The sequence below is a fragment of the Enhydra lutris genome, unplaced genomic scaffold, assembly GCF_002288905.1.
Source record: "Enhydra lutris kenyoni isolate GAN:26980312 unplaced genomic scaffold, ASM228890v2 scaffoldscaffold57, whole genome shotgun sequence".
Lineage (NCBI taxonomy): Eukaryota > Metazoa > Chordata > Mammalia > Carnivora > Mustelidae > Enhydra > Enhydra lutris.
In genome coordinates, this window is record NW_019154141.1 from 8,051,072 (window position 1) to 8,074,955 (window position 23,884).

Below are 23,884 nucleotides of genomic sequence, written 5' to 3' on the forward strand. Positions count from 1 at the left end.
CCTTTTTCAGACTTTGACCCCGTTGGTCTCTGTTCAAAGCCAAAGATTTTCCTATGGGGGGGGGCATTTCAAGAAACCCTGAAATGTTTTTCCTCTAGAGGTGTTTGGCCTTGGAGTCGAGCATCTGAGTTTCCAACAGGCTTTATCACTTAAACTGGCTGTGGGAGCTTGGGCAAGTGTACTAACCTCTCTGAGAGTCTCGTTTTTGTCCTGTAACATGAGGTTACTACCAGCCTCTGATTCACAGGATTCAACAAGATAGTGGGTAAGACTTGCTAAATGCTCCATACATTTTAGCAGAAACCCCTCTCCAAATCATTTTAAAGTAATACAGGGCTTCACTGAAGGTTCTTTGAAGGGGACTGTGAGGAGAGAATTATATCTCACATCTCAGAAAAAAATCCAATACGGAGGCCTCTCCCTCAAAATCAAGTCCAGGCAAGCCCTCCCAATGTCAGCCAGTCAGTCCTGCTCACTCCCAGATGGGCCCTTTTCTTCCTCAATTCTGTGCATCTCATCCAGGAGCCCTTGTCATTCTGCCACACGCACCCCTCCACCCCCCTGCCCTGCACCCCACTTCCAGGGAATGAAGACTGGGAACTCTAAGGCTATGTTTTGTTTTCCTTTTTGTTTTGGTTCCTGTCGTGCTTGCTATTCGAGTGGTCAGACGGATCTGCTCAGATTTCCACAACAGGGACACAATTCTTGCTCTCTGGCTGGTCATCCACAAGCTCCGTGAACAACATCATGGCCCTTCCTCGCATTGAGCCAGAACTGTGATCCCAGCCCACAAGCAACAGAGGCCTCTTAACAATTTGCGATGAAAACAACTTTCCTTTTTCCTCTTCCTTTGTCCTTAACCGTGGCAATCAGCAGGAACACTGCTCTGACCCACGGCGTTGGTTCTGACCAATATTTACCTTCTTAGTAGCTTATTTATCAGTAGGATGAAGAGATGTTCAGAGGCACTATTTCCCCCTAGAGAGAGGGGGAGTGGCCTACGTGGCTGCTGGCACACACACTTGCCCCTTGCTAGAGGCTGTATTTGCCCGACATCGGCCCCAGGGGAGTGTCCGCAGCCGTCTAGAAATGTCTCCCTCTCTCTCAGCTGTCTTTAAAAAAAACCTTCGTAAAACTTGTCCTCACTGTCTGGTTGCATGGTTCTAACTGGAATGTACCTCCTTGCGATTTCTACCAAGAGGCAGAAAAAAATCCAATTTCTCTTTCCCTTAAAACAATGCGATTATTTAAAGATAATCATCAGATGCTTTCCAGATCTTCTTCCTTAATCTTAGCATTCCCACTTCCTTCAAATGCTTCTCTCAGGATGGGTTGTGAAGCTCCTGCCTTAGCATTTTGGTCACATGTCTCCATGTGTCTGGGCGTGACCTGCATAACTGAGCTTGCAGGACATCAGGCTGTGGGGCTATCTCCTCCCCTCTTCTGAACTCCTTACCTCTGTTCATGTGGCCAGCGATGATGGCGGACAGGCCCCTTCCAACTCATCAGTCTTTCCCGCAGATTGGGATCTGTGGTTTTGGAACTCCCTACCTCCCCGAACTTTTAAACTCAGGACACTTTGTGGGCTTAAGAAAACAGGTGAGAGAAATGGCCTCCACCTTTTCCTGGGTCAGGTGAGGCTCTGGAACGCTACAGGTGGGAGTCTACAGGCACGGATGGGGTGAGGTGAGGAATGGGGACACTGTTCCTGCTGGAAAGTCCCCCAAATGAGGGGATTATGCTCCATTAAAAATGTCTTAAAGTTACAGACAGTGGACTTAAAAGTAATCCCCGCATGCCAAAGGCTGCCTGTTGGGTCCCACCTACAGGGAGGGGAAACCACCAGATCTGCCCCTGGGATTAAGAGGGGCTCAAGTCTGGGAGCTTGAAGAGACTCGGGGCCCAGTTATGATTTCATCCTCATTGTGGATAAATGGCTTGTGGGGGCCGAGCAGAGAAGCTAATCAGTGTTTGTCAGACTGTTTTCTGAGTACATTCAGCATTTGCTCGATAGCCAGCATAAAAACAAACTCCTGGATCAAAACCTTCCGATGATAAGCTGAAAACTGCTTGTACTTTAAACCAAAGTCATTTTTTGTATCTAAAATTCATGTTGTTGATTTCTAGATAAACCATGACCGTTTCCCACCCCTGCCCCCCGCCCCCCAAGAATTGTTCCTGGCACGGTAATTCCTCCTTGAACTTATGCTAAACCAATTCAGGTTTCCTCTTATTTTAGCAAAGTTTACTTCATCTTGGATAGAAAGGACAGAAAAAGAGTGAAGACAAAAAAAAAAAATTCCAGTATTATTGTTATTTGCTACCACTGCCGCTAGGACAGTATCGAGAGTGGCTGCCATCTAACAGTTGTGTAGCTCGCTAGTACTTCTGGATTTGATCAAGGAACCTAGGACATCCTCATGAAGAAGCCTCACATCCTCAGGGAGATGTGTGGGATACCTGACAACAGAGGAAGGAATTTGTAGCTTGTTAAATATTTATATCAGAAGGATTTTGATTAAGATCAGCCTGGGGCAGGGGTGCCTGGGTGGCTCAGTCAGTTAGGTGTCTGACTCTTGATTTCAGCTTGGGTCATGATTTCAGGTTCCCGAGCCTGGTGTTGGGCTCCACGCACAGTGGGGAGTCTACTTGAGATTCTTTCTCTCCCTCTGCCCCTCCCCCTGTTTGCACTCTCAATTTCTCTCTCTCAAGTAAATACATAAATCTTAAAAAAAAAAGGGGGGTCAGCCCTGGGGCACATTTCTGGCAGAGTGCTATAGGGCTCTATCTTTATCTACTGAATATTTTTCTTAATGACTTGGATGAGGACTCTGGTGACCATCTGATAAAAACTGTGGATGATTCAAAACTGGGAAGAAAAAAGTCAGAGGGTAAAATCAATTGTCTAGAAGATGGCTAAAGGGGGCGCCTGGGTGGCTCTGTGGGTTAACTAAGCCTCTGCCTTTGGCTCAGGTCATGATCCCAGGGTCCTGAGATAGAGCCCCATGTTGGGCTCCTCACTCAGCAGGAAGCCTGCTTCTCCCTCTCCCACTCCCCCTGCTTGTGTTCCCTCTCTTGCTGTGTCTCTCTGTGTCAAATAAATAAATAATCTTTTTTTTTTTAAAGATTTTATTTATTTATTTGTTAGAGAGAGAGCATGAGCACAGGCAGACAGAGTGGTAGGCAGAGGCAGAGGGAGAAGCAGGCTCCCTGCTGAGCAAGGAGCCCGATGTGGGACTCGATCCCAGGACTCTGGGATCATGACCTGAGCCGAAGGCAGCCACTTAACCAACTGAGCCACCCAGGTGTCCCAATAATCTTAAAAAAAAAAAAAAAAAAGACAGATAAAGGCATGGGTCATGGAGGTAGATCTGGTTTTCCACCTTAGACTGAAGAGGAAAACCAGAGAGGACCATTTCAAGGACGGCCACCTCCCATCTTCTGTCTTCTAGGGGGAGCTCCTTTCAGCATGCCTGACTCCTTGCTGAATAATCTGTTGACAAATTAGCCTACAGACCCCTTGAGGGCAGGGCCAGGCCTTTGTCTTTCTCATGATTTTGGGGGGCCTGCCAGGGAGGAGAGCAGCCATACCCCTGCAGGGAGAATCTTTGTTGCTTCATAGATCAGGCCTCCCAGAGGACTCGGACCTGGTCCTGGGCGGGACCTGCGTTTCTGACCCTCCCACCCAACGGCAGCCCCACTTAGTGCCTGTTTTCCCTTGTGTGCCCTCAAATCGCCTGAAATTTTTTAAAAATGGGGAAATGCACTGCTTCTGCCCCAAACATTCTGGCCTTTCTGCACATGACTCCCCTTTCGCAGAAGCATTCCTGAAACAGAGGGGTCCCGAGTGACGGCTATCGGCTAAACTACAGGGTGCCCAGTTACATCTGAATTTCAGGGAGACCAAATCCTGTTCCGGGATGTCCTGTGCAATACGTGGGGCCTACCTCTATGACCAAATGATTTGTTGCTTTTGTGAAATTCAAATGAAACCGGCTGTCAGGTGTTTCTGTTTTTGCTAAACCAGGGCAGGCAGAGGTGATGGCTGGGGGCCTCCGCATACCAGGCCTGGCCCACTTCCAACCCAAACCGCCTCTCCTGCGAAAGCATGCAGGCCCCCCAAACTGTCACGCGCGTGCACACACACACATGCACACGCACGCACACACATGCTTCCTCCTTCGTTCCGGTGGACTCCTCAGGTCCGGGGCACCTCCACTGGTCTCGGGCCTGCCCTCACTTCGGGGCCATATCTTGCCTCACAGGGTGAGGGGCCGACCCTGGCTTTCCATCCGCCCCCCAGAAGTCCAGCTCAGCATTGTGGCCAGCCATGGAGAGAAAGTCCGACGCCGTGGCCCGGGCATCGCCATGGCACCAGGCGACTGTCACATCCCGGCTGTGCTTCCGGCCCTTGAACTCATTCAGCAAAGATTCACACAGGGTTCCCTATGTCACAGGGCATGGCAGTGAGCCCCACAGACCCACGTGTGCCCTTGCAGAGCTGACAGCTGCTAAGGGTGACACTTCTTAAGGTTCACGAAGACAAATATAGGGTTACCAACAGTGCAGGTGCTCTGAGAGTACGCAACAGGAAGGAATTCTGCTGGGGGCTGGGAGTCTCCTCTGAGCTGAGCCTGGAGGGGAGGAGTTAACTATTGGGAAATGGGGGGCAGGAAGACTGTCCAAGCAGAGAGGCTAGCTGGCGGGGTCAGGGAGCTTGGCACTCTCCGGGGTATCCTTCCCGCCCACCTCATCTCATTGGTTTGTTTTTCTGCCTAAAGTCACACACAAGGCCAGTTCCATAATTTGCAGATCCAGTGCAAAAGGAAAATGCAGTGCTCCTTTACCAAAAATGATTAAGAATTTTGAGATGGTGGGGTGCCTGGGTGGCTCAGTCGGTTAAGCATCCAACTCTTAATTTCAGCTCAGGTCATGATCTCAGGGTCATGAGATCAAGCCCCATGTCTGGCTCTGCTCAGCATGGAGTCTGCTTCGGATTCTCTCTCTCCTTCTCCCTCTGCCCCTCCCCTGTTTGCATGTTCTATAAATAAAATAAAATATAATTTCGAGATGGTGACAGCAGAGCATTAAACCAAGCACGGCCCCTTCTGAGCACAGGCCCTGTGTGACTGCCCAGATTCCACAGCTGGGAAGCTGGTTCTGGTCTCGTGACTCACGTGTGTCAGGTCAGGGCCTGGATTTGAGTTTTCTATCAGAAAGGTATTCTTCAAGGCCAGTTACTGGAGGCCTCGGAGCGCGTCAGACAGACACACAGCCTGGCAGATGTGACCCTGAGACCTGGTTGATGCTTCCCCTTCTACCTCCGTTTCCCCATCTCTGATAGGGATCCTGACCCCACGTGTGGAAGTCTGATCGTGGCCCCCACGGATATCAGGTCCTAATCCCTGGAACCTGTGAGTGTTACCTAATATGGGGAGCGGGGGAAGGTCTTTGCAGATGTTTACAGTCAGAGATCTTGAGATGGAGAGATTATCCTGAATTATCTGGGTGGGCCTTGAATGCCATCACAAGTGTCCTTAAAAGAAAGAGGCAGAGGGAGATTTGACACACAGGGGAGAAGGCAATGAGAAGATGAAACAGAGGGACCTTTAAAGATGCTGGCCTCGCAGATGGGGCTGATTTGGCCACAGCCACGGATGCCGGCAGCCCCCAAAGCTGGAGTGGCTGGAGCTGGGGCGTCCGAAGGGAGTGTGGCCCTATGGACACCGTGGTTTTGGTCCAGGGGTACTGATTTTGTATTTCTGCCCCTCAGAACTGTGAGAGCATAAGTTTGTGTTGTCTTAAGCCCCCAGGTTTGTGGGGATTTGTTACAGCAGCCACAAGAAACGAAAACACCAGCTTCCTAAGGGTTTTTTTGTTTGTTTGTTTTAAAGATTTTATTTATTTATTTATTTGACAGACAGAGATTACAAGTAGGCAGAGAAGCAGGCAGAGAGAGGAGGAAGCAGGCTCCCTGCTGAGCAGAGATTCCTGACTCGGGGCTGGATCCCAGGACGCTGGGACCATGACCTGAGCTGAAGGCAGAGGCTTTAACTCACTGAGCCACCCAGGTGCCTGCCTCCTAGGGTTTTTAAAATAACAGCTTTATGGACACATATTTCACACACCCACCATTCAACTATTTAAAGTGTACAATTCGGGGCGCCTGGGTGGCTCAGTGGGTTAATAAGCCTCTGCCTTCGGCTCAGGTCATGATCTCAGGGTCCTGGGATCGAGTCCTGCATCGGGCTCTCTGCTTGGCGGGGAGCCTGCTTTCTCCTCTCTCTCTCTCTCTCTCTCTGTCTGCCTCTCTGCCTACTTGTGATCTCTCTCTGTCAAATAAATAAATAAAATATTTTAAAAAAATAAATAAAAAAATAAAGTGTACAATTCAATGGTCTTTAGTCTACTGTCAGAATTGTGCAACTGTCATCACACTCAATTTTTAGAAGTGTTTTTCAGTGCCTTTTTTAAAAAAGATTAATTTATTTATTTGAGAGAGAGAGAGCGAGCATGCACAAGTGGGAGGGGCGGAGGGACAGGGAGAGAGAGGGTCTCAAGCAGACTCCCTGCTGAGTCCTGAGCCAGACTCAGGCCTTAATCCCAAGACCCTGAGATCATGACCTAAGCTGAAGCCAGGAATCAGCCACTCAACTGACTATGCCACCCGGGCTCCCCAACTTCTGGAAGCTTTTAAGCACCCCTACAAAGACACTCCCTACCCATTAGCAGTCACTCTGATTTTCTTCAACTCCCTGGCCCTCGGAAACTACTTATCTACTTCCGTCTCCAGAGATTTGCCCATTTTGGACATTTCATATATATACACATATGCAGGATAATATAAGATGTGGCCTTATATTAAAATATTTCTTTATTAAGATATATGTTAATACAAGGGAGAAGCAGATCTCCTGCTGAGCAGGGAGTCCGATGTGGGGCTCGATCCCAGGACCCTGGGATCACGATGGGAGTCTCCCATCCAAGTACTAACCAGGCCCGACCCTGCTTATCTTCCGAGATCAGACGAGATCGGGCACGTTCAGGGTGGTATGGCCCTAGACACGACGGGAGTCGAAGGCAGATGCTTAACCATTTGAGCCAAATTTAAATTTTTAAAAGAATTTTTTTAAAAAAGATTTTATTTATTTATTTGACAGAGAGGGAGAGATCACAAGTAGGCAGAGCAGCAGGCAGAGAGAGAAGGGAAAGTAGGCTCTCCACCGAGCAGAGAGCCTGATGTGGGACTCTATCTCAGGATGCTGAGATCATGACCCGAGCTGAAGGCAGAGGCTTTAACCCACTGAGCCACCCAGGTGCCCCACATTTTTTATTTTTAATAAGACATTCATACTTCACAAAGAATGAGGAGCCTGATCATCTTTTCAGTGAATAAAATAAATGAAGCAGAATATACACTTCCGTTCTTACATCACGGCCGGGAGTAAGAGAGGGGGAAGAAAGCTAGAAAGAGGGGTTCCCGGAGAGAGGGGGAGACAGACCTACAGAGAGTTGGGGGGATGCTGTCCCGTGAAGGCTCAGTCTTATGTTGACTTGGCTCCTGGAGTGTGGGGTGGATATGACAGACATTCCTACTGATTTCTAACACCGAGGGTGCAGCTTTTTAGAATTTAACTTCCTAATTTGATTTTTAGTAGGTAATACTTTAAAATGACATAAAAGAGACACAAGGTTTATTATAAGGAAAAGTACACTGAAAACTATAGAACATTGCTGTTTATGGAGACAGATGCCGTGTCCCTGGGCTAGAAGACTCTTGGTCAAGCTAAAATGTCACTTCTCCCCAGATTGGTCGGCAGATTCAATGCAATTCCAGTCGAAATCTCAGTAGGCTTATTTTGGGGTAGGAATTGAGAAGTTGATTTTAAAATTCATAAGGGAACTTCAAATTGAGACAGAGGAAGGGACAGGACTCCAGCGCTCTCAACCCAGACCGCAGAAGCCCAGGGTTCCCCTTTTTTTTTTTTTTTTTAAAGATCTTGTTTATTTATTTGTTAGAGAGCAAGGGAGAGCACAAGCAGGGGGAGCAGCACACTCCCTGCTGAGCAAAGAGCCAGATGCGAGACTCAGTCCCAGGACCCCAGGATCATGACCTGAGTGAAGGCAGCTGCTTAACCGACTAAGCCACCCAGGCGCCCCTCTGGCATCCCCTGAGGGCTGAATCTCTGTGCGAATCCTGCAGGAATGTGGACTTGGGCTGCTCACCAGAGGAGGGACTCCACTACCTAGACTGGTGAAGACTGAGCCGAACCAGTATGCTCTAAGGTGGGCCCCAGCACTGACCTGTCACCGACTCTCCCCCTCATCAAAGTACTAAAAATCCAGCCCTGGGTGGACAGATTTAACAGGCCCATGAGACGAGTGATGCATGATAAAGCACGTCCTGTCCATCGCACTAATGCTCCCCACTTCCTGCCTTCTCTCCCCATCTTTACCTGCTCCAGCCAACCCTTTCCTCTCCCAGCCTCTTTGCAATCTTTCCCTGACCTTTGCTCAGAGAAATAGCACGAGGGACCCTTCCCTTTCTGCTGTCTCCCTCAAGCTCTAACATAAGCCCCAGTAAAAGCCTTGTCTGGAACTTTCAGTTTGGGTTCTCTGTTGCTTGGATAGCCCCAGGACCCAAAATAGTAACGAGCTGGTAACGTGTGGAGCCACTGGAACTCTCACACATCGCGGGCGGGACGGTAAGATGGTGTAGCCACTTTGGAAAACAGCCTGGCAGTTTCTTGAAATGTTAGACATACACCTACCACACCATCCAGGCATTCTCCTCCTGGGTATTTACCCAAGAGAAATGAAAGTGTATGTCCATACAAGGGCGTGGTCCAAGCAGTTGTCTCTATTAGCTCAAAATTAGAAACTACCCAAATGTTCATTAATAAACAATGATAAGCAAACTGTGATATATTCATGCAATGAAATACCACTCAGCAATAAAAAGAAATTAATATTTGACGATGCTGACTGGAAGAAGATAGATGCCCCACCCAGCTAAGTACTGTATAATTCCATTTTTATAAAATTCTAGGGATAAAAACTTTACCTATAAGGATGGAAAGCAGGTAAGTGTTTGCAATGAGGGATGGTGGCTATGGGGTAGCTATTAGAGAGGTTACGTATTAATTTACGTGTTAGAGAGGTTAGTTCTTTGTCTATGATGTAAATTGCAAATATTTTTTCCAGTTTGTATTTTTTTTTCTCTTGACTGAACTTTTTTTTTGAGGGGAGGGTGATGAGGAGAACTTTTTTCATGGAGTATAATTTGTCAGTCTTTTATAATTTCTGGATTTTAAGTCAGAGTTAAACCAGACTTCGCCATTCCAGGGTCATGAGGAATTCTTTCATGTTTTCTTTTAGAACTCCTATGGCTTCGTTTGTCCTTTCAAATGGTTGGTCCATTTGGAATTTATTCTGGTGCATGGTGTGAGTGGCGGGATACAGTTTTTCTTCAGCTTTTCTTTTAAGTTATTAACACTTATTTTGAAATGAAGTTTTATTTTCTCATGGTGTTCTAAAACTATTAGCATTGTGTACGAAACAATGACTAAGTCCTAGAAGTTTACTTTGGGACTTAGGGGACATGGGGTGGGGTATTAACCACCCTTGATTGAAAGTCACTTTGAGAAGCAAAGGTTGGTTAGTCTGCCATAAGCGAAAGTTATCTTTGAAGCCAACATCTATTTTAGGACTCATGGTGTTTCTTTTTTTCTCCACAAATAGAAATTTGGTGGGTGGGTGGGGGTGATTTCCAGTAAGTTGCTGAAGAAGAGAGTTTACAGTGAGGAGTAGACAATACCAAACACCAAAAGTAAATGACACAATAGAAAACATTCCTTTATGCTGCATGACTCTTTAATATCTCTTCTCATAACTTCCACTGAACCATAGAACAGAGAGAGAAGTTGTTTTCTAGAGAATAGAAGTCTTTGGTTTTCTTTGGTTTCTATTTGTCCCTGACTTAGCTTTACCGGGTGCAGGCTCAGAGGGTAGCATTTCAGAAACAACACTGCTCTCTGACCTCAGAGCAGTAATCTAATTCAGACAGTACCGTTAACCTATCTTCATTCACCCAATCACTGACTCTACTAATGTATTTTTGTTTCTGTTATTGTTTTTCTGAGAGAGAGAAAGTGTGTGTGTATGGACTCCCTGGTGGGGGAGGGGTGGAGGACGAGCTGGGGAAAGGATCTCAAGCAGGTTCCACTCCCAGCTCCAGCCAATGGGAAGGGTGTGGGGGTTGGGAGGGGATGGGTTTCCATCTCACGACCCTGAGACCATGACCTGAGCCAAAATCACCAAAGTGTCACCTAGGCGCCCCTCTACTAATGTTTTTTGATCCCCTACTAGGTACCAGGCACTGTCCCTGTCTTCATGCAGCCAGCAGTTCCCTTGGGGGAGGACAGGCCATTATGGCACACTATAGAAAGTGTCTCACAGAGGGAAGACTAGGGAGGTGAGGAATCCAGAGGAAGGGCAGCTCAGTGTGGGGGAGACAGGAGACAATTCTGCAAGAGTGGATGCCTGAACTGAGTTACGATGCGTGGGTGGGAACACACCAGAAAATCAGAGCGGGAAGAGTCCTCCAGGCAGTGGAACAGCAAAGACAAAGGCGCAGACACGTGATGTGTCCTGGGAACTATAAATTCTAGCAATCAGAATATGGGGGCCAAGAAAGAATTGGTGAGCGCCTTGGCTGGAGAGGTAAGCAAGGGCTGGGTTGTGGAGGATTGTAAACCGACTCTCTCTGGAGGGCAATGCGGAGCCATCATAAGGTTTCAAGCCCGGGAGTGAAAGGAACTGATTTATATCTCCGAAGGCTCTCTGTGGCCTGATACACTCTGTGCATATTTAAAGGTACAGGCTGGGGGTGCCTGGTTGGCTCGGTCAGTAGAACATGTGACTCTTGTTCCCAGGTTCGTGAGTTCAAGCCCCACATTCAGCATGGAGCCTACTTAAGAAATAAAAAGTAAAATAAAGGTTCAGGCTGGAGGGAGTGACCAGAAAACATGCATATCTCACAGAGCTGCTTTTATCCACCCTGAAACCAAGTGCAGGAGCCAGGGAGAGCCTCCTAGGTACACTAGGTTCCAAGCAGAGTTTGCCACAAGGCAGCTGGTCTGTCTGGTGAACCTGCAACTTTCTGGAAAAGTCAGCCCTGTCCCATAGCATTGCCAGGAAAGGCGAGAGGTCCAAACTCATGCTGTGTGGAAAGAGGCCCCTGGGCAGCGGGGGTGGGGGAGATGCACTCAGGAAAGATGGAGCGATCTTGTTGAGTGTCCAAAGAGAGAAGCCCTTTGGGTAGAGATCGGAAAGAGGGAAGAACCCTCTCACGCTGCCATGAAAGGGGCTCCAAACCCAGGTGAGACAGGAGGGTCAGGGGCACCAGAGGCAAATGTCACTTGTGCCTTTAAAACAAAGAGTCTGCGTTCAGTGGCCCCTCAGGAAGGCCAGTCATTTCCTGAGGAGATATCAGGCGGGCCCATGCTTCATTGTTTCCAGTTTCCAGCAATGGCTGCCATTACCTGACCAGCACGACAGCCAGTCTCTCTGCGGCCGCCAGAAGTTACCAGAGTGGTTTCTCTGCTTTCTCAGGGCAGATTTATCTGGGCCACGTGGGAAGCGTCTTCTGCCCCAGGGGCATGGCCCAAAGGCAGAACTAACTGCCTGAGGTCTTGGCTGTCAAGATGCACCTGGAGTGGGCCCAAGAAGGCAAGATGTGGCTAGGAGTCCTGCTCATGCTTCTGCTGTGTGAGTTTTTATCCTCTTCCCACATTACTTAAAGTTCATGAAACTTGAAGCTGATGAAATCAACATATTTCTTCTGTCTTTTCCAGGTCCAAGCCTTGAGGGACAAGAAAACTGTAAGTTGTTAAGTTTCTATCTAGCTTTGCTGTGTCTTTCATGATTCTTAAAACTCACATCAAATTGCTTGGGTTTAGTGGGTATAAAAACTGAGAAAAATATTCCAGTCGACAGCTAACGTGTATTCCCCTCTGGCATTTCTAGAAGGCTTTTAGAAGAAAACCCTCGTTCTAAGCCAAGGTCTAATCAGCATGTTCTAGAAGTCGCATACATTTTTTCCCCTAGAAATGAGTGAATTGCTATTTGTTTGGATTGGAAGCTGATAAAAAGAAAAAGGAGTGATTTCGCATTTTATTTCTTGTCATTTTTACCATAAATGTAGTCTCCCCATCCCCGATTGTTTTTCATCACAAATGAGACATAATTAATTTGTTAGATTCATGAGGACAGAACATAATTTGTTGTTATGGCTTTTTCTTCTAAATGATCTAAAACAGATATTGGATTTCATTCCTCACTGACCTGGGAAGCTAAGATTCTATCTGTAATATTTTGCACTCATGCCCAGGGAGGGGGCTTCTGCCCAGCTTTAAAATTTGGTTTATCATCCATTTTAGAGCTAGTTTTGAATCTTTAAGATGCTCAGCTGCGTCAGGGTCTAAATGGAGGGAGAACCCACAGAACAGGACCCCCTTACCAGCACGGTCACTTCATTCCACAAAGAACGGGGGATGGTTGTACAGCTCTTCGGCAATGATATATGTGCATGAGGCTGGTTGGCTGAGCCCAGGCTCTGAGCAGTGAGTGGCTCTAGGATTGGGAAGGCTAGCACAGCTACCAGCAAAGCCAGTTTGCGGGTCTCCTGCCGCAGTCACATGTGCTTTGGCTGGCATTTGACCCCCACAATAACCGAGGAGGCAGGGTATCCATTATGTTCCTACCATCCTAATGAACCAATAAGGCCTCTATCCTCAGAGAAATAACCAACCGGACCAAGCCAGAGCTAGTTAGCCGGGCGTGGGCGCTAGAACTTCTGCTGTCTGAAATATGGCTCTCTGTCTGGAACCAGAAGCCCAGCTCAGATCTTTAAAGCCGCTTTCACCTGGCCTCTTTGAGCCTTTTTCCCAATCTGTAAAATGGGGATGATACGAGAATTGATCCCGTAGAGTCAGTTTGAGGATAAGATGAGCTAAGAGGAGGTGACTCAGCTTCACGGCAGGCGGTGACTAATGATAGTCTACTGTCTGGTCCTAGCCCTCCTTCACAGTCATAGCCCCTGCGCCAGCCCCCCACCACCCGCGTACCCCCCATCTGTCCGCTACTGCCCACATACCCCACTCTCATCCGCACCACGCCCTGCAAGCGTGCAGGCTGCTGGCTTTCTGCTCCCCAGGACCTCCAGTCTCCAGTCTCTCCCACCTTCCCCACCTCACATGGAAGTCAATGGCTCCCTTCCCAGGGTTCCTGGAGAAAGGCCTTTGGTCTGTTCAGGGACGACCTCAGAACTGCAGGACTTGGAGCACTGGAGCAGGGAGACTCTCCCACTGCTTCCTCAGGCCTCCATCCTCCACCTTGTTTTACACTTGAGGAAACCAAGGCGCAGAAGCCATGAGGGGCTTGTGTGTGGTCAAGTGGGTGTCAGCAGCGTGGGGGCCAGGACAAGCTCTCCCGTTCCTGCCGTCACGCTGATGTCACATGGGACATGCATGACCCGTCCAATTACACCACATTGCGGGCTCTGTGGTTGAGGTCCTTGGTCAGCCTTGGCCCTTTCTGTTCCGTTTATCCCAGGCTCCCCCACCCCCATCCCAGCCCTCCCGCCTTAGGAGATGACCTCAGCTTCATCTTCATGTAGAAAACACTGCAGTCTGGAGGGAACTCCCTCTGCTTCCCGCCCTGCCCCAGCTCCGGGCTTATCTTCCTCCCCACCCATCCTCCCGGCTTCCCTCCCGGCTTCAGCCCTGTCGCCCCTCGTGGCTGACGTTGTGTGTGGGGGGGCAGCCTGTCCATCTGGGCTCTGAGCCCATCACTCACAGCACTCCTACCCCAATCTCGCTCTGCCATTTATTCAGCTCCCACCCTACTCTTAGTATCTCTATCCCCCACCCTCTTCTGGCTCTTTCTCCTCGTTCTACAGACACAATTGGTAGCTCTTGTTCTTTTAGGAACAAGAAAAATCACAAACAAGCCACCTCCCTCCAGACTGGTTTACGGCCCCTGTCTCTGCAACCCTAGCTCTCAGTCTGCTCTCACTTAGTACTCTGGCCTTAGTGCTTGGTCCCCACATCTCCCTGGCACCGGAATCCTCTCACTGAAGGGTCATCAAGGACCTTGTAATAACAAATGCCATGAATACTCTCAGCCCTTAGTCTTCTGCACCCCTGTGCTGCCTGTGCACAAAGCCTCCTTCCTTGAGCTTCTAGACTCTCTTCCTTGGTGTTCTCCTACCCCTCTGACAAACCTTCTTCCCCTTAATCCAGGGGAGACTTGGACTTTCCCAGGGTCTGAATGCCTTTCCCTGGTCTCTGCAGTCTCTGTGGTTCTGAAGTTCAACACATCCCTCCACATGTCTACATCCTTGCCCTGGTCCTCTTCGCTGAGCATCCGGCTCCAGAGAGGAGCCAGTGGCCGACATCTCCTAGCCATCCCTTGGGCCCCTCAAACCCAGTGGCACGACTGGGATCTTATCCCGTCCTTTATCTTTTTCTGGTGTTCTCTGCTTCAGTGGACAGCACCCAGTCCCTCCTGGGTGCCTGATCCAGGAAACTTCCTTTCTTTGCCTCAACCCTCACATCCAATCCCACAAGTCTTTTCTTTATTGTGCTGATCTACATATAACAAATTTTGCTACTAATAACAGTACATTCATAATGCCGTACAAACATCTCCACTGTCTAGTTCCAGAACATTTTCATCACCCCAGAAAGCAAGTCCTTTCTCGTCCGCTAAATATTCTCAAGTCTACTCCTTCCCCCAGTCCCTCCATGCCTGCCCTAGCACAGGCCTCCTGAGCTATCACTGAACCGTGGTCCAGGATGTTTACAGGCCTCCAGTCTCTCCCTCCAGCCCACAGTGATCTTTCTAAAGCTCAGGTGTCATCCTGTCACCCCCCTCCAAATACCCTCAGACAGGTCCAGCTTGTCAGTACCCCAGGCAAGGCCCTCTTATCTGGCCCCTTCTACCTGGCCCACCCGCACCTTCAGGCCCCACAGTCCAGTTCCTGTAACTGCACATGCCCAGAATGCACTGATTTCCCGGTTCTAGGTGGTTTTGCCATGAATATCTTTGCTGTAAGCATTTTCGCTGCGTAACTAATAGGCCGTAAGGCAACCTTGCCGTGAAAGACTAAGTAACGGGTTGGCAGTTTGTTGGTTTTATCAACTGGTTGAGTTTGGTTTCATTTCTCCATTGACACAGGCTCCATATATTTTTTTAAGATTTTATTTATTTATTTGACAGACAGAGATCACAAGTAGGCAGAGAGGCAGACAGAGGGAGAGGGGAAGCAGGCTCCCTGCTGAGCAGAGAGCCTGATGTGGGGCTCGATCCCAGGACCCTGAGACCATGACTTGAGCTGAAGGCAGAGGCTTGCCCCACTAAGCCACCCAGGCACTCCTCCATTTTTATATTACATAAATCTTGGCCCTCATGATGGTCTGTACAGTGGTGCAGAGTTTTGAACCCACAATTCCCACAGAACTTGGGAACACCTACCAATGGGCCTGTGACAATTGGCCAGAACAAACAACAGTGTAGGAGGCAATTCGCCTTCTCGATGTGAGTTCTGATACAAATACGCATCCTAGTATTTGGAAACACTACCTCTCTTTTATTTTTATTTTATTTTTTTTATTTTTAAGATTTTATTTATTCATTTTTAAAATATTTTATTTATTTATTTGACAGAGAGAGACACAGTGAGAGAGGCGGAGCAGGGGGTAGTGGGAGAGGAGGAAGAAGTCTCCCTGCTGAGCAGGGAGCCCGACATGGGGCTTGATCCCAGGACCCCGGGATCATGACCTGAGCCAAAGGCAGACGCTTAACGACTGAGCCACTACCCCACTGAGCCACCCAGGTGCCCCAAGATTTTATTTTTAAGTCATCTCTACTCCTAATGTGGAGCTTGAACTCATGACCGTGAGATCAAGAGTTGTAAGCTCCACACCGACTGAGGCAGCCAGCTGCTCCAGGACTCTACCTCTCTTCCTGAGGAAGAAACTTTAGTTAAAAAAAGAATGAGGAGGGGGACCTGGGTGGCTTAGCCGGTTAAGTGTCTTCCTTCTCCAGCTCAGGCCCTGATGCTGGCTAGCGTCCTAGGATCAAGCCCCACCTCAGGCTCTCTGCACAGCAGGGAGCCTGTGTCTCCTTCTCTCTCTGTCTGTCACTTCCCCTGCTCGTGCTCTCTCTACCTCTCTCACTCTGTCAAATAAATAAATAAAAATCTTTTTTAAAAAATGAGGAGACCCATCAACAGACAAAAAAATATATATATAATTCTATTAACAAAAGACTTTGGGGACACACACTTAGGTACAATCCATGAAATACAATCAGTTATTTACATAGAATTGGCATGAATCTCCACACATTTGAAACGTATTCAGTTATTTTGTGTTTTACAATAGCTTTCTGATTTTGTTATTCATTTCTCATGCTTTGTTAAGTCCCCTTTAATGAATGTCCCTCTTTTATATTTTGTGATTTTATCTTTGATGGCAAAAACGGCTTTGCAGCAAATAGTTATGTGGTTAAAATGCTTGCAGCAAAGAGGCTCCCTGTGGAAATACCCAACCTGTGAGTTCTCTTGCCCCTGTGCCCTGGTACATGCTGAGCTCCGGCCTGGGGCGCCCCACCTGGTCCAAGGCTGGTTCAGGGAGCTCGTCCTTCAGACTTCCCTTGGCCTCTCCTGGGCTGCCCTTCCTCTCGGTGTGTCTGGAATTATACTTCGGTTATCTGGGTCCCCACCAGCCAGTATGGTGTAGGACAGCAGGGATGATTTCTTATTCACCTTGCAACCCTAGCATCTGACACAGGTGCTCCATAAATGTCTCACTGAAGGGGACCCAAACTGAGATTGGAGATGCTTGGGATTCAGACAAGATGGGTCAGCACATTCTCCACTGAGCCCCAGAGTTCACCAGCGGCTCTGTGCTAGCTGACTCCCTGTAATTTTCCTGACAAGGGTGGAGGGGAGGGTGCTCTCCTCCCTCCCTTTCTGAGTCATTTCCAGGTTGCCCAAGAGGCTGGCTGAGTCACGATGCCTCATCTTCCCAAGGAGTGTCAGCATCCGCTGATTGGGGGCTCGAGGTCCAGGAGAGCAGGCCCCTTGTTTTAGGGTCTGGCGATTTGGCACAATGGTCCATGGGTACCTTATCTGTGCTCTGGTGACTGTTACATGGGTCCCCCTCTGTCAGCCTTCATCTGTCCAGGTTGAAAAGATGTGACCTCCTTAGGCTGCTGCCTAACCAAAAAACTTTGATCACAATGGTTCTGAAACTTTTGGGCTCAGTAAAGAAAGCTGTGGCTCCTCTCTCCCCACCCCACCCCAAAACCCCCACACTTGAAGGCGGTCCGTGGGCCCCCTCCCACCTGCCCGTGAATCCCCAGGGGGGCCAGGTGTGAACACTCACTCTGTTGTGTGAATTGTGAGAGCTGTACACAGCAATCCAGCTTGGCTGTTCCCCAATGATTCATTCACAAAGACGACGATGTTTTCTATACTATCTTAACAATCGGGTAGAGATTTTTGAAGATGAGATGGGTGGCATATTGTTGCTGAACTAATTACCCCCAAATTTAGTGGCTCAAGATAACGGTTTTTTACCTCACAGCTTCTGAGGGTCAGGAACCTGAGAGCTCTGGCTCAGGGCCTGTCAGGAGGAGATCGCCCAGAGAATGATGCTCGTCAGGATTACAGTGAACAGAGGGCTTGTTTGGGGCTGGGGGTTTGCTTTTAAGCTCACTCTCGTGACAGCTCCTCACCACGTGGGCCCCTCCAGAGGGACACTCATGACTTGGCCCAGAGGGAGTGATCCTAGTAAAGGAAAAAGTGCTCAAGGCAAAAGTTGCCACGTCTTTTATCATTTCAGAAGCAACAAAGTAACACTTCAGTGTGTTTGGTTGGAAGACCAACCCTGGTATGAGGTGGCAAGGTGCCCGTAGGACTAGAGGAAGAGGAGCCTCCCCGGGGGCCATCTGAAGTCTGGCTACCATGAGCGAGGACATGGAGGTGGGGACGGTGGTGGTGTTGAAGGCTGGGCCACTGCTTTTGCTGGCCTCACATCGATGAGGTTTTGTGCTAGTCAGAGAGCTGGGTTTCATAAATTTACAATAAATTTATTGATACATTTTTTTTAATTTATTTGTTAGAGAGAGAGAGAGAGAGAGAGAGCATGAGCACAGGCAGACAGAGTGGCAGGCAGAGGCAGAGGGAGAAGCAGGCTCCCTGCTGAGCAAGGAGCCCGATGTGGGACTCAATCCCAGGACGCTGGGATCATGACCCGAGCCGAAGGCAGCCGCCTAACCAACTGAGCCACCCAGGCGTCCCTATTGATACATTTTATAAAATGCTTTTCCTTCTTCCATTTTGCCTTCCTTGCCCCTTGTCTGTTGCCGTTGGCCACGGGAGTGTGACGTTTCTTCCAGTGACTAGGCTGAGTTGATTTATTAAGCAGATGTGTGTTTGTGGCTTAGAAAAAGGAGTTGGCAGGAGTGCCCTGTGCTAGTGGCTCTCATCCTTTTGAAAGAAACACCACCTGATGCTTTAGCTGGTTTGCTTTAGGGCTCCTGTAACAAAGATATGCATTACGTCTGGTCAGTAGGAAGCCCAGGCAGGGACGATGCTGAGGCTGGAGGGTCTGGAATAGAGAAGGCTTGGGATTGCAGATGGTGAGCTCCAGGGGAGCAAAGACCGTGCTGATCTCACTCTTTTGTGAGCTTCCAGTATTGGACACAGTGCCTAGCACAGAGAAAGCCCTTGGAACATGGGCCGAATGGTGCTAAGGAAGAGGGAAGGGACTGTCAACTGGGGACCAGGCTCTGCCCCTCAGGGCTCTCGGCTCCCTTGGCTCAGTCATTATTCAAGGCTGAAAGACAAGGGAAGGCAGGTACTAATGTTCCCCATTCTATAGGAGGAGAAGTGGTAGCTTAGAGGGGTTGAGAGACTCCCAGCATCCCCCAGCTAATGGCTGTGGACCCAGGTGTGCCCAACTAGCTTTCTCCCTGTAGCCAGGCCTGGGTCCCAGTCTGGGGCCTGACCAGCCACGGGTGTGTACTTCATCCAGCATGAGGACAGGAACGCAGCCTAATAAAGTAGGGTGATGAACCCCAGAAAGTCTGGAGAAGTCACTGTCAGTAACCTGGGAAATTAAGAAACGGTTTTCTTTTGAAAAAATTTTGCTAGAAATAGGGAATGGATGCAGAGTTTCGGCACCCTCGAGACTAAAGTTTGGCTCTGTATCTGTGACTGGCAGAACCTGGCTAACATTTCTCAAGCACTTCTTCTGTGCCAGGAACTGTGTTTCTAGTACTTAAACTCGGGTTCCCATTTATACTTACTATTATTATGTCCGTTGTATGGATGAGGCTCAGAGTTCAGGAACTGGCCAAAGTCACAGTTTGTGAACGGAGGTGGGATTTGACCAAGGCAACCTCACTCTGCACTTACCTTATTCTCCTGTTAGAATCACTGTGCTAAATAGCATGGTTTAAAATGAGGAGAAGGTACTGAAGGGGGGAGTGAGACTACCTGTCCTTACCTGGGAAGGGACAAAATTAATTGATGGGAAACTAAATATGGTCCAAAGAGATTTTGTTTTGAGAGCTCACTGAGCAGCTCCTCAGACCAGGAACTAGTAAGGAATAGACAAAAACAAAGAAAAGGGAGTTTTAAGCATTAATGCTACAGGAAATAACTTGCATTTAAACAACCACTTTGCTTCATCTTGTCAACTGATCAGATGCCATTTTTTTTTTGTTCATTTAATTGCTCAGAAGAAAAGGACAGGTGTGGACTGTTGTATTCATTTTAAAACCTGAGACATATTGTAGCCAAAGCAAATTCTAAATTGTTCCGAAAGATTTGGCTTTATTAAAAGAGAGAGAAAGAGGGGTGCCTGGGTGGCTCAGTGGTTTAAAGCTTCTGCCTTGGGCTCAGGTCATGATCCCAGGATCCTGGGATCGAGCCCTGCATTGAGCTCTCTGCTCAGCGGGTAGCCTGCTTCCCCCCCTCTCTTTGCCTGCCTCTCTGCCTCCTTGTGATCTCTGTCTGTCAAATAAAAAATTAAAAAATCTTTAAAAATATAAATAAATAAATAAGAGAGAGAAAGAAAGACAATCTTTGCCAGTATCTCTGGCCAGCTAGCTAGCTCTACCATTTCTTACTTGAAAAATAATTTGGGACCACTTACAACAATTACTATTATTGTTCAATAGGAGAAAATCAGAATGGGAAGGAAGTAAAGGCAGGCAAATAAAACTGGGGGGTTCTTTTAGCATACAGAAATTCATTGCAAAGTTTGCTAGAAGCAGAGGTGAAATTTTGGGTTTATACTTCTTAGCAGTCAAAGCAAAAATGAAAACAAGATCCATTAGAAAAATTTCAGAATCTACAAGATAGAAAGAATAAACACAGCTTTTTTCTTTTTTTAAGACTTTGTTTATTCATTTGAAAGAGAGAGAGAGAGGATGAGCAGGTGGGGGGGAGGGGCAGAGGGAGAAGCAGACTCCCCGCTGAGCAGGGAGCCCAATGAGAGACTCAATCTGAGCACCCCGAGATCATGATCTGAGCTGAGGGCAGACGCTTAACCGATGGAGGCACCGAGGTGCCCTAAACATAGCATTTGCTGATGCAGTTGAAACCCAGTGAAATCATGAACAACATCCTCGTGGCATCCTTGACCAGACAATATCAGTTTCCATAAGACAATTTCTCACCAGCATCTATTAGTTTCCTAGGACTACCAAAACAGACTAATACAGACTGGGTGGCCAAAACAACATAATTCATTTCCTCTTAGTTCTGGAGGCTGGAAGTCCAAGACTAAGATGTCAGCAGGTTTGGTCCCTTCCGAGGCCTCCCTCCTTGGCTCTCAGATGGCTGTTTGCTGCTGTGTCCTCATATGGTCATCCCTCTGTACACACGTCCCTCTCTCTCTCTCTCTCTCTCTCTCTCTCTGTCCAAATTTCTTCTTATATAAGGACACCAGTCAGTTTGGATTAAGGCCCATTTTAACTCAGTCACCTCGTTACAGGCCTTTTGCTCAAGCCCAATCACTATCTGACGTACGAGGGGCTAGGTTTTCAGTATACGAACATTGTGTGTATATGTGTGTGTGTGTGTGTGTGTGTGTGTATTGCGGGGATGGGACGCAATTCAGTCCCTACCTAACAGCATCCTTTGATAGAGGGCCAAACTTAATTTGTTAGTACCAGGCCATAAGGGACGATAGCCGAGTGGTCCAAGCTTGCAGGTTTCTGAAGATCTTCCTCTGTCCCAGGGTAAAGAGATTCAGGGTATGCAGGATACCCAATAAATATACATTCATCAAGCACAGCCCATGAATATTTTTGTGATCAAAGTATCTGAGAAGAACTGAATTTTAGGAGTCTTACTTAAGCCACGTGGCCCTGTTTTGCTTGAATAACACAGGGTGCCCACAGCTCCACACTGTCTCTGGCCCCTGAAGTCCTCATGGGCCATACAAACTTTAGGTAAGATGCCAGACTCTGCCTGTGGAAATCTACCTCTTGTGTAAAAGCTGTGGGGTTGGGGGGAATAAGTAAGAATTTATCTTTGTATTTGCTTATAGTTGTATAAAGATGAGCTGGAAGAAACGAAAATCAGAGCTTACTTCTGCAAGGGGAGGTGGGAACTGGGTGGACCGGAAAAGAATGGGAAAGAGACTTTACCCTGTATCTTTTCCTCATACAGAAAATACATTCTCTTTTTGGGACCTCAGGGACACAGAACTGGATTGATTATAATTCTTGGCTCATAACATACCTTCATCTGTGATCTATGCACAGTTGCCTTTTGTTTTATTTATAGAGACATGATTTTAGTAACATAATGAATTCACGTGAGCCTGCCACCCAGTGCTAAAATGAGAACATCACCAACACTATATCTTTCTGCGTATTCCTAGTCGTATCCCCCTCTTCCCTTCAGAAGTGACCACTATCCTGATTTTTTTATATTTATGATCTCCCTCTGCCTTTCTCAACGTGCATTATTTCAAATAATGCCTATCCGTAGCCTCTTCGGGGTTTTCACATAGACATCATATCCTCTGCCTTTGGGGGTTTGGAAACGTTTGACTGCACTGGCCACTTACATGTTTCAATAAAATGTTTCTAATCTCATGATTGTCCTATTCACACTTCTTGGAAGCCGATGAGACAGGAGGCTCACGAAGCACACCAGACACAGTAGCTCCCAACCCCAGGTCCTGATGTTGGAGAGATGGCCTCCTCGAGAATGGGCACTACACATAGCCACTGGCTGCCTGGTCGCTGGGGCCCAGGGGCCCCTGGAGGCTACACTGCAGAGGGTATGATCATACCAGTCTGATGTGGTCAAGGACACCACGGCGATGTTCCTGAGATAACAGGTGTGTCTGCTCTCCTTCCCTTGGCATTTAGCTTTCACCATCAACCACATCTACATGGAGATCCTGCCAGGCCAGGAGGTGCAAAATGGGCAGAACCTGACCCTGCAGTGTGTCGTGGACATCAGCACCACCTCGCACATCAAGCCTCAGCACTGGGTCCTGTTCTATAAGGATGACGTGCTGTTTCACAACGTCTCCTCCGTGGACACCACCGAGAGTTATTTTATTCCCCAAGCCCGGGTCTATGATGCAGGGACATATAAATGCACCGTGATTCTCAACAACAAGGAGAAAACCACCTCGGAGTATCAGGTGTGGGTGAAAGGTGAGTCCCCGCATTTGAGCGGAGCTCGAGCTGATGCATTATAGCAGATGTGAAGGCAAGAAGAGTAATCGAGTGGCCGGTAACCCTGGCCCCACTCCTCCCACTCCCCTGCCTGGCATTTTCCTAACCTGAAAATGTGGGCTTTAGACATGTTCTCAATATGCCAGGCTGTCTCTCCTCTCCGTGCCTTTGCATATGCTAGTCCATCTCCTGGGAATACCCATCTTTCCCTCCTGTCCCTACCAACTGCTTTTCCTCCTTTAAGAGGCAGCTTAGCAGTCTCTTCTCTGACACCTTCCCAAGCAAAACCGATCGCCCCCAGGGTCCTGGTGCTCACAGCTCTTATGCAATCTCAGCATCCAGTGGTATTTGTAGAAAGGCCACATGCTGACTGCTGACCCTGGCTGCTGTGTTCACTCTGCCTGGCGTCCAGTTTGGGCAAGTCCCTCAGCCTCTCTAAACTTTAAAATTCTCCTCTGTGAAATGAAGATCACAGTAATCCCCAGCTCGGGGAGTTATTGGAAGGATTAAAAGACATCTCGTAGGTGAAGTGCTTAGTATAATTTCCAGCACATAATAAATTCCCAGTAAATGGCAATTACTATTTCATGGTATTGGAAGCATTTCTCGCACACCCGTCTGCTCTTCTGGAATGTGCGATCACAAGGAAAGAGATGGGGTTTGGTCCCTTTTTGTATCTCCAACAAAGAATCTGGCTCATAGTAGGCACTCAATAATGATCATGGAATAAATTAAACAGATGAAAAAGGGAGGTACACATGGAGAAACGAGGGAAATCGTGGGGAATTTGGGTTCAGAGATAGAGGACTCCATCCATCCACTCATGGATTTCCTCCCTCAAGGAGCATTTCCCAAGGCTGAAAGTCAGGAAGAAAACCAGATGCAAGGCATGAAAAAACATCAGGTCAGGGCCAGCCCTGGAGGCAGTTGCTGTCTGGTGGGGAAGAGAAACATTTACAAGAATAATTAGAGTCTAATAGTCACATGATCTGAGTGCCTTAGGGAGCACAAAAGTGAGAGGAAACAATTCCTCTTGGAGAAGGTAGGGCTGGTTTCCTGGAAGAAGGGACATTGGGTCCAGATACAGAGGATCGCATAGGAGTTT

At 48.0% G+C, this 23,884-nt stretch overlaps 1 protein-coding gene across 3 annotated transcripts in view; it reads left to right on the forward strand.

Annotated features, from left to right (window-relative positions):
- The first annotated feature begins 8,177 nt into the window (after window positions 1-8,177).
- LOC111158031 (platelet and endothelial cell adhesion molecule 1) overlaps window positions 8,178-23,884 on the forward strand; it is a 59,382-nt gene continuing 43,675 nt past the window's right edge. Inside the window, exons 1-4 of one of the 3 annotated variants that reach the window (XM_022519821.1) lie at window positions 8,178-8,286; window positions 11,614-11,769; window positions 11,856-11,882; window positions 22,465-22,758. In XM_022519821.1, coding sequence (XP_022375529.1) covers window positions 11,706-11,769; window positions 11,856-11,882; window positions 22,465-22,758 — 385 coding nt within the window. In that variant the 5' untranslated portion in view covers window positions 8,178-8,286; window positions 11,614-11,705. Of the gene's footprint in view, window positions 8,287-9,020; window positions 9,084-11,228; window positions 11,770-11,855; window positions 11,883-22,464; window positions 22,759-23,884 lie in introns of those variants that run through there. The other 2 variants (XM_022519822.1, XM_022519823.1) reach the window with 2 other exon arrangements.